The sequence below is a fragment of the Hipposideros armiger genome, unplaced genomic scaffold (genome assembly GCF_001890085.2).
Source record: "Hipposideros armiger isolate ML-2016 unplaced genomic scaffold, ASM189008v1 scaffold_311, whole genome shotgun sequence".
In the NCBI taxonomy this organism is placed as follows: domain Eukaryota; kingdom Metazoa; phylum Chordata; class Mammalia; order Chiroptera; family Hipposideridae; genus Hipposideros; species Hipposideros armiger.
In genome coordinates this window covers 466,604-477,671 of record NW_017731661.1, presented here as the reverse complement: position 1 = coordinate 477,671, position 11,068 = coordinate 466,604, and the positions used below count along the sequence as shown (strand labels likewise).

Genomic DNA, 11,068 nt, shown 5'->3' with positions numbered 1-11,068 from the left:
TTTTTCTTCTCCGGAAAAAAAAAACAGTTTTTGCTGTTTCTTTTATGTATTTAAAATCAAGAAGGCACTCCAGGGAAGAGTATATGAGGGCGGGAGAAAGCAAGGTGGGGATTGGGTTACAGGCTTACACTTCAGAAGGAGGCATTTCAAAGGTGTGTGAACCCAGATGCACAGAAACAATGGACAGGGCTGGCTTAAGGCAAAGATAAGCCTTTTACTACAGAAGTTACATGCCTGGAGTGTGACTACCCACCTTGACCTGCCCAGTTAGGAATTTATGATTTATTACAGCACCCTTTTTTGTCCACAGAAGGAAGCCAAGGTTGTCAGGGGAGATTCTGTGAGCTGGGAAGAGAGAATAGGGCGGGAGGGTCTAGGGGCTGTATGTGTGGGGTCTTGATCTTGGGGTAAGCTGAACTATGTATGAGGATCTTGAGACAGTGCACACCCTAAATTTTGACAGCTGCCGCTTTTAGCATCGTAAGATAGTTAGAATGTGCAAAATTAGAAAAATGAGAGAGAATGGCACCACAGCACAGTACAGGAAGGCGTATGACCCAGGGTTCTAGAATCAAATTACCTGGGCTCCACCTGGGGACTCCACATGCTGGTTGTTTTGACTTTGGCCGTGTGACAACCGTTCTGATCCTAGTTTCTTCACCTGTAAAACAGGGTAATGACAGACTCTCCCTCACGGGGTGTCAGTGAGGATTCAATAAGCTATTGAGTAAGGATTAATGTCTGCATAACATCTAGGTAATTTATTATCTCTTAAAGCTAATCTATATTAACTAATCTGTGAAAGCAGTTAGCAGAGAGCCAGACTCGTGCTAAATATTCAGCAAATGATAGCTACTACTGTTGTTTACCTGCCCTCCTGGGGCTTGTAAATGTCCTCCCAGCAGACCCATCCTGCTGCTGGAGCAGTGCCTCTCAGCCCCTGGGGGCCTCCCCTCCTCATCCCCTTTCAAGGTCGGGAGTTCCCGGTTGTCACCTCCTGCCCAGGTCTCATGATCTCTGGTGTGTTTTCCCTGGCCTTTTCAGCGTGCTCTAACTTTTTACAAGCCTTTTATTTTCTAAACTGGAATCATCTAGAGACTGACTAGAGTCCACTCAGATCGATGTCACTCAGCTAGCGGTCCAAAATCAGCCCTGGTCGTTCAGCCAAGGTTACACCAGACAGGAAGCCATCCGTAACAACACAGGGCTTTGAGATCTTACAGGAAGACAAGGCATGAGAATGTGATTTTGTTTAAATGTGTTCAGGATTATATATAATATTTATTGTTTTAAAATTATGTTTATCTATAATTGTAACACCTGTGTTTTTTAAATTTATTGTCCTATCTGGGTTTTACTTCAGAACCCAGCTCAGCATTGAAAAGGTCCACAGGCCGGGAAGCGACATCCGTTTTTCACATAGTGCCACCTAGTGGTCGCGTAGCTGCAGCTGCGCCTGCGGCTGCTCTCAAATGCAGGTTGACTGACCTGGGTTGTTCAGTTGCCACTGCGCCCTGGAGAGTTTCATAGGGGATAAAGGGCAAAGGGAGATTCCTGAACAAAGAGCACAGGGGCTGGACCTGGAGCGAGTGCATGGAAGGACCTGGAGCAAGTGGATGAGCGTAAAGTGAGAGACAGACAATAAACATATACATAATATAATTTTACAAGGTGATGATGCTATGAGGAAAACTGAAGTCGAATAAGGAGAAAGCTTGTATGGTAGTGCAGTTGAGTACAGACCCCAGTGTTGAGGGCCCCAAGGAGGCTTGTGTGCATGGAAGGACAGAAGGCTGACAGTGAATGGTGGTGAGGTTGGCAAGGCCACCAGTGCAGGATGCCACAGACCTGGTCATCACAGGCCTGTTTTAGTCATCAAACTCTTTTATGTGATTGCTGTGGTTATAATTTAGTCAATAACCATGTCTACAAATTTCTGTTTCAAGAGATACTGTAATTCATCGTCGTAAACTGAGCATAGTTTGAACATATAGGGGAAATAGTTCCAATTTGTCTAGCTTAGTCACCTAAAGCATCTCGATGTATTGATCAGAACTCAGGGTTCTTAAGTGGAGACGTGCACCACACTGTCCCAGGAACTGTGTCATTTGTCCCTGTCCAAGCCCTGGTCTCAGCTTACTGAATCAGAACATGGGGGATGGGCGAGGGGTGCTGATATGTATTTTGAATAACGTTTCCAGGTGATGCTGCTAAGCAACTCTAATTAAAACTAAGATAATAAGCGTTGTGACTTTAAATTCTCTTTTATTCTTCTAGTCTCCAAGGACTTTGTCTCCCACCCCATCAGCAGAAGTAAGTACCACTTTTGAAAATTATAGTGGGTAGAATTGGGGAGTTCCTTGGCCCTTTCTTAGCCCGGAATTTGGGGGAAAACCCATGAAATAAAATAACAGAAAAACTGTGTGCAAGATTATGGTGAATGTGGGATTCCTTACATGTAAAATATGACTAGAAGATAGAGCAATAAATTTCTGTTTAAAGAAGACTAGGGGGTAAAAACAGCCTTATACTGATCTGAGCCTGTGCCTCTAAATGGTAGGAAAGGGTCTGTAGGGAGTAAAGCCACTTAACGTGGGGCTCTTTCGCCCTCGTCCATAATTAATTGATCTGAATCCTAACATACTGGATTATCTGCAAGGACCAACAGTGGTTGGAGTGTGTTCTATAAGCAGAGCCCTCTCCGTGCGGTAAACAGACCTGGCAGTGGCTTTTATCCAGCCCACCAGGCCGGCTGGCTGTTCCCTCGGGAATAACCTCCTGTGTGTCTGGATCACATAGAGCCATCAGTGATTATCCCGTAGTGAGCTGTGGGTCCCATATCAACCCAGAAATGCGCGTCCACTCTGCAGCATTCAAAACCAAAGACACACCCCCAAATGAGTTACTCTCATGACCCATTTTAGAACAGGTTCTTCAGGAAGCAGATCATAGCGATGACAAAATGAAACAGCTCCTTCACACTGTACCCTCCACCCACGTAGTTTCTTGGTTTACCCTCTCCCACGTTGACTACCTACTTGGTGACCAGAGGCCTTAGAAGTACTTTCTGTTGTCCTTGCGTAATTTGTCCCTGGGTGGGGTGGCTTTGAGGCTGGTGGCCTAATAAGTTCAGACTGTCCCAGACCTGACCGACATTCACCTAAAAAATGATAATAAAAGTAAAAAATAAAATCAGTAGTCTTAAAGCCAAATAACATTCTACATAAAGCTGGACTGATCTTAGGTAATTGCTATAATTTGAGATAGGATAAAGCCTATAGTATGCTGATGGTTTATGATTGAGTTCTATGAATGATTAATTTCTATTACTATTCTGATAATTACAACTGACGTTATGAAGAATTAACTTCTATTATTGACCAGTTGCGAGATTTAGGCGCACTGTTTGGAGACTTTTTGCTTTATTGTTGGTTTTATTTAATTTATTGTTATAACCAACTAGGATCAAACCAAAGTTTCTTTGCCATTTGCTCTGAAATTTCACACAGCCATGGTTACTGAGGTTTTAAAATTTAATCATTTTTCATGCGTGCTTTCAAACTTTTATTTTTATTGTGCTGGTCGAAACTTCACAGGTCAATAAATCCCTAAAATGTAGTACATTCTTATAGTCTCCTAATTCTTTTAACAGTTTTATATTATGTTTATGTGTGAATGATTTTTTGTACTTAATACCTAGTATATCATTTTCTAGATTTGGACATAGTGACATGCTAGTGGTGCTATTCTATTTCATTGATTGATATGCTATAATTTACTTAATTATTCCCCAGTTTGTTGAGTATGTGATACAAAATTTTGACTATAAATGGTGGTATTATAAATAGCTTTGAGTAAATTTTTCCATTTAGTGATCATTTTTTATTACTGCCTTGAAATATGTTTTCCCAAAGCAGGAAGTAGATTTACAGGGTTTGAAGCCACTACCAGCTTGTTCTGCAGGAAAATCAACTTTAAATGTCACCAGATCAATGTTACGGGCATTGTGGGCTGGCAGTCAGAACAAGGGGTGAGATTAGAGTCGGGAGGTGGGCTCTGCCTGTGCAAGCTACACACTTACACGCCAAGCATGTCTCTTACCTGCTTGGGAACTTCTGAAACATTTTGCATTTGTGAAAAAAGAGGTACTACAAGTCCTACCTTCCTTATTATGCAGATCTGATGAAATGATATATGTGAACACACGTTATAAAACTCAAAAGCACAATATACATGTGGTCATTGGAATGATTCCCTCTTATCCAAGATCTCTATCAACATTGGACTTCATAATTTTTACATGTTAAAATTTTGGTAAACGCAAGTACTATATAGGTTCTGAACAAAATGCGTTAACCATGGGATGCTCGTTTGCATAATATCAGGGATATGGCCCTGAAATTTGCATGTGAGCAAGTGGACGTGAGAGTTCCTGAGCATCTTTCATGCAACTTGGTAATCACTTGAACATGATGGTAGCCTGAACGCATGTCGACGCTCACACTTTCTGGCACTTTCCAGGGCTACCCAGACGTTCGGGACCGGATGATCCACCGGTCCACCAGCCAGGGCTCCATCAACTCCCCCGTGTACAGCCGCCACAGCTACACTCCAACCACGTCTCGCTCGCCCCAGCATTTTCACAGACCTGGTAAGAGCAACAGTTTCTGGGATTCACCCTATATGATGCTCTGTGTCTCTATGTGATTTTTTTCCCCCATCCCTAATAGCCGGCTGCCAAATACATACCCCTCTCCCAGAAAAAAAAAGAAAAGAAAACTCATGTCCAGCTATAGTTTGTGTCATATCTTTTCTTGAAACGAGTCATTTTATGGTTATATTCACTATGATTTATGAAATAATTACATTTTGACAGTGAATGACTGGAAGCAAGGGAGAGTTATTTTAGATCTGAAGAATACCTCACCACTTTTTGACTTAAAATGAAGATCTCTAAAAGAAAATATTTTGATGTGCCTTTTAGGCACATCAGCGTCATCTAAAGGCCAGTATTAGCCACTTGTTGATGGGTTTATTATGTGTCCCTTATCCAGGCACATGGTGTTATGAAGCAGGCGTGGTTACACGCCTTCTTAGAAGGAAGTATTGTATACAGGCTCAGGGTTGTATACAATTTTTCAGATCCAACCCTACAATTTTGATCAGACTTGGAAAACATAAAAACACTTGAGATGTATTGTGATAAAGATTATGAAATAGTAGTGGACTTCAGTTGACGTCTATCTGCAGGATTTAGTCCCTATTGCTACGAGGAGTGTCTCCTATGTGGAGCAGAAAAGGGATGGGTATCCCTGCATAGATCCAGGATGCCCTGAGAAATGGGTTCACAAAGGAAGACTGGGGCCTTTGAAACAAATTTGGTGGTGATACCATACATCTGTGCAAACTTCATTTTAAGCTCCTTTCTTCTGCGGAGACTGACAAAACAATCCCATTCATATTTTATTTTATAAAACAAAACCAAAGGAAATGAACAGAATGTAAAAAGACTGCCACCTTCTCATTAAAGCCATAGATTGAATGATGCTTGTAGAGGATCGAATTTTTATTATTTGACCCTTCAAGAACATATTGTTTTTCTCTAGGCTCATAAATATTTACTCAGTATTTATTGAGTTACATTAATTTTAAAGTTAATGAGAATGTCCAGGAAACGAATTCCTTTCTTTTTTCATGCACAACTATGTTCATTTTATCCATGCCCTGGACCTGAGCCTGGATTTAAGCCCTTGTCTGTCTGGGTGACAAGAAATCCCTTATGGCAGCACCCCTGTGTTTGGGCATATGCTGAGGCCATTGAGACCTCAACCATGACCTTGTCAGATGACCTGGGATAAGGGGAAATTGTTATTCCGGAGACCTCCGGATAGTGAGGGAGTGGCCAGTCCAGGGACATTGTTGCCCTGATATGTCACATCCTTGTTGAGCACTAGAAAGTTCTCATCTGTTCCAGTCGTGGTTCTGTCAGTAGCCTAAGAATATCCCCCATTCTAAGCACCCCTACTCTCCCTTCACAATACCTATATTACAGATATGCATGATGCTCATTGTTAGGGTTTATAAATATTTTTCCAGGTCTACCCTTGTAAAGTGAAGCTGGTGGGGTTCTGATAACATAGTTGTGGCCAGTATAGAATTCCTCAAGTTATGAGGATCGTGAGTAGCTCTTTGACACCCAGGGAACACAAACAGGCTTTTTTGTTTGTTTTCAGTTTTGTTTTTTTATGTAGGCAAAATAAAATAAAACTTCCAATGGGAGAAGTTTGCAGCTTAGAAATAAGAACCTGACCCTTAACCTATAAGGACTCCTTTTCAAGGTTCTTGAAATGATTGTCATTTTTCCCAGTGTATTTCAGAGGGATCCGTTTTGTCAGATGCTTTTTAAAAACAGCTGAATGTTGTGCCCCATACTGGCTCAATGGTAGCTTGGTCTCCTCCTGACCGAGAGTGTCCTGGTGGCCATGCCTTCTCACTGAAGCCATTTATTCTCTGAGAGCGACTCCATACTGACCTGCATCTATTCATTTGCAAATTCTCCCCCACTTGGCCTAGCCCTTAGCAGGTGCATTTCTTTTTCTTTTTCTTTCTTTTAAGATTTTATTGGGGAATTGGGGGATGGGAACAGCGTTGGGGCGATGTCCTCCACAACTAGACTGAAGAACAAAAGGACAGCAACTAGTCTGTTCCCCTTCCCCTATTCCCTAACGCAGGTGCATTTCTTAACCCTTTTTCCTTCCTCCTTTTTCAGACTTCTGATTAACGGTCTTTATCCCCGCCCCCCCCCCCTCCTCGAACAATGATGTTGTCCCTGCTCCTGTGTTAATTTCTGTTCTTCTTTTCTGTTTCCACCTTGTCCTGCCCCGACTCCTTGCTGCACAGAGCTGCTGTCTCCTGGTGTGCACAGGTTGTCCTACCTGCGCACCAGCAGCCTCAGCTCCGCCCACAGCGACTCCCGCCCCAACTCCCCCTTCCGACACCACTTCATTCCCCATGTCAAAGGTAAGGAGGCAGGCTTCCCCAGGCAGCACCTGCGGAGTGGAGATGCATTAGCAGCACCTTGGGAAGGCTAATCGGTGTATCTCCAAGAGGTTACTGAGCTGCCGGCCTCTCAGCATGCCTGCGTGTGCCATGACAACACCCAGCAGTGTCTTAGAACTGGCATAGTGGCTCTCCTTAGGAGAAATATGTCATTTCTAAGGGCTCTAGATGAAGAAACAGGAAGTATGTTTGAGACCAGAAGATTTATTACCTACTCCTTAGAAAAATATATATTATTATTTTGTTTTTCTATGGGTCAAAAGCAAAATATAATATATAGTGGGGGTAGTTACCTGGTTTTCATATGTGATATGGCTCAGCCAAACCCAACAGTAGTTAGCAACAAATACCCCAAAGGTGTCTTAATGGTGCTCGGCCTCTTAACCACTTAACAATATTAAAATGTTTGAACGGTAAAAGAAAAAAAAAAAGACCGATGGCAATGTAACTTAAATTTCTCTGTTTGAGCCAACTCAGAATAATCTTCTTTTGACTTGTCCTGATTTCTGCATGATGGAGAAGACAGGCCTTGCCTTCTGTTTTCTGTTCCTGCCCCCCATTTCTGCCCGTCCCCTCTATGGCGTTCCCATTGTTTCCTTCATTGTCCGTTATGCTTCTGTAGCAGTCCTCATTCGGGGCCCGCCCGCTCCGTGTGTTAGGGGAGCCAAGGGCCCCGAAGGAATTAGGAAGGGGCCCTGATTTAAAATAAGTATGAGCTCCCAGAAGGATGCTAACTTTTTCCGTAGTCTTGATTTGAACCAAATCAATGAAAACAGCTCACAGAGGGAGTAGCAGGCAAGCGTGGATGTCATCATGAGTCTGAAGACTGTCCCAAAGGATCCTTACCCCGCGTTTCAGGGTGTGCCTCATCCACGTGCCTAGATAGTATCCTAAACGCTGTTGTACTTGAACTTTCCCTTGCAGTCTACCCAAACTATTCTCTTTTTGCTCACTTGGAGTTTTGAGCAGCTGAGTCCTAAAGTATAAATGCAGTGTACTTACCAGCACATAGTAATTTTATATGTGCTATTTTGGCATTTTCTGTGCTATCAAAATAATATTGCTGACATGCTTATTGAAGACACTTGCCCTTAGCAAAGGGATCCGTCTTTTTTGGTCGATGCAGCACTTTCTAAAAATCTTGACAGATTTGTTTTAAATGATTATTGCTAATTAGTATTTTGGAGGAAAAAGCTCTTCTACTTAGATGTGAAGATGATACTTTAGAGAATATTTATAAAACCATAAGAAATTATAGAACAAAACTTCAGAGATGTATTTTAAGGACTTTAATATAGAAGTCCTTGACCAAATTAAGTTTGTTTGTTTCTAATACTCGTATGCAAGAGAAAATACATTTTGAATTCATTAAAATGGAAACTGCCTTGTTTGGTTATTATATGTTTCATCTTTCAGAAGAGATACTTTTTGTAGAAAGGAAAACATCACATGCCCTGTGAAGTTATGCAAAGTTTGTAAATAGCACATCACAAAATATCAAGACTTACCACACCGTATGTTTGTGAGCAGCCGTATATGGAGAGATGGAACACCCGTATGGACACTGGGTCCTGGGTTTGAGTATTATCTCTGTCACTTGCTAACTGCGGGACCTTGGATTGTTGACTTAACTTTTTGAGGGTCACTTACCTCATCTATAAAACCTCTCCTGGGGTGGTGACCAGTTAGCTCAGTTGGTTAGAGCGTGGTGCTGATAACACCAAGGTTGCCGGTTTGATCTCTGCATGGGCCACTGTGAGCTGCACCCTCCTTAAAAGAGTCAACTATGCCATTGTAGCATGAAAGCAATGTGTAACCAATGACCATGGCTGTTCCCCATTAAAATTAAAATCAATCAATCAATCAATCAATCTCTCCTGGGCCATTAGGATGTGTGAGATAAAGTGCCCCGATGTACAGGAAGCACTGAGCTCGCGTCCATCTGTGGCTCCCCTTTGGCGTGGTGCTGCTCTTAAAGCACTTTCCATTGCATCATTCCATTTGCTCTTTAGCATCCCTGTGAAATACCCACAGGGCAGAGATGAGGGTGCTGAGGCTGCATCAGTGACCTGGCCAAGGGCTCGCAGCTAAGAAGGCGCAGCCCCTGGACCAGACCCTCGGCCTTCCCATCCCTCATTCAGATTAGGTGTGTGTGTTTCAGTGTAAATATATGTGAAGTATAATCTTTAAAGCCAACTTTTGCATCTCTTTTTAACTAGAAAATTACACTCTTTTTGAGGGTAAGACAAACAGCTATTTCAGTCATTTAAATGACAAAATGAATACATTTTTACTTGGCAATAGAACTATCAAATGGTTATGGAAATTACAGTAAGCTCTCTGTGCCTAAATGGTGCCTTATTAAACATGTAGATATACTTCCTTTTCTGTTTTTAGTCTGAATTTGAAGTTTTTGACCCAGTCAAATACTATGGATTTGAGTTATAAAAAGCATTAGGCCACGAGGGATTAGCATGACCCTGAGCTTATACTTAAAAAACATCTAATAGCCTCTCTTCCGTTTTCTTTTTACCAGACATATGCCTATAGTTTGTTCATATGAAATAGTTTACAAGTATATACTTCAGATACAAAATGTACATAACAGTATCTGCTTAGCTTTAAAATCTGGTGAAACTTTTGCTAAACTACAAAATCACGGAGAATTTGTATGCTAAAGATGTTGCTTTAAAAGCCTAATATATTAATAATTAAATGGCTAAATGCTGATTCTCCAAAGAATCACTCCTCAGTTATTTTGAAAAGCATGTATCCATTTACACGGAAGGCTTCTCCAGCACTGGGAAATTTCAGTACGGAGGGAACTTACGCAGCCATTTGAGAAACACATCTCAGGGATCTTTAAAATGGGGCAAAGCCTCGCAGAGTTTTCCATGGTCCTTCATTTGAACATTTACTTTTTATCTTGGAGCTTGTCTTGTGGTCTCGGGGGAGTTATTTTTTAAAACAAATGTAAAGTGGGGAGCTTGAGGAGCCCAAGGTAGGGTGACCACCTCAGGAATAGGTAGCTAGAAGCAGAGGGCCCTTGCCGCTGGGGCAGCCAGCAGCCCAGCCGCCCGCTGCCCACGTCCACTTCCTGGTCGTTACTGCTCATGCATGTGACGCAGGCCCCAGGGCCCACGGAGCTGAGGATGAGGATGCCTGCGTGGCTGTAAAGCTGAGATGCTTATCGCAGGCTGGCTCCGTTTCATTGGCTTCCATTTTCTGAAACACCTGTCTTGTTTTCAGGGTGTTTTTATTTCTGTTTTCTGACCTTTCTCGTAGCCCCATTCTACACTGGTATGTCATTGTTGGACCATTTGGACAAGTGCGTGCCTAGAGATTTGGAAACGCTGTTTCCACTTTGTTTGGGGCTCTGTTAGTGCCTTGTTTTCTGAATTTCTCTTCCCTCCTCTTTGAAATACTGTGAGTCATTATGTTCTGTGTCCGTGAAGTGTGAGTCAGATTTGTGAACAGGAGGGCTATGTGTATGAAGCCTCTTTGAAATAATTCTTCCCTGTTTTGCTACAGATATGAGTTGCTGTGATGCACATATGTATTTGACATTGCCGAAGGTAACCATAACACTTATTGACGCTTTAGGCAAGAACCAGCGACCTTGAAACTCTGTCATGAAATTCTAGATGCTGCCAATTTTAAGGTCCCCTCAAAACATCCATTTATATTTTGAAATACAAGCATTGAGAGTCCAGAAAGCTAAGCCGTGCTCCAGCAGGTTCCCACAGCAGACACAAGCGCAGCCATGTCAACTCACTTGTCTTAGAAGTTGTCACTTAGACTCTCAGGGTGCCAAAAAGAAAGTGAGGACAGAACATTTGAGTTGGTTCAGTACCGTGAGAATCCTGCAAGTGTATGTGGGACCTCCCAAGGACTAAAAATTGGCTTATTAGGTGGACATGGAAGGAGCTAAAACTGAAGGCCAAGAAATATAAATATAAATATATAAATTACACACACACACACACACACACACACACACACACACACA

General features: G+C 42.3%; 1 protein-coding gene across 1 annotated transcript in view; it reads left to right on the top strand.

Annotated features, from left to right (window-relative positions):
* The window catches only part of ABLIM1 (actin binding LIM protein 1), a 181,132-nt gene that overhangs the window by 147,240 nt on the left and 22,824 nt on the right, over positions 1-11,068 (top strand). Inside the window, exons 11-13 of the mRNA XM_019660091.1 lie at positions 2,278-2,313; positions 4,522-4,651; positions 6,901-7,020. Of these exons, the coding sequence (XP_019515636.1) occupies positions 2,278-2,313; positions 4,522-4,651; positions 6,901-7,020 (286 nt within the window). The remainder of the gene's footprint in view (positions 1-2,277; positions 2,314-4,521; positions 4,652-6,900; positions 7,021-11,068) is intronic.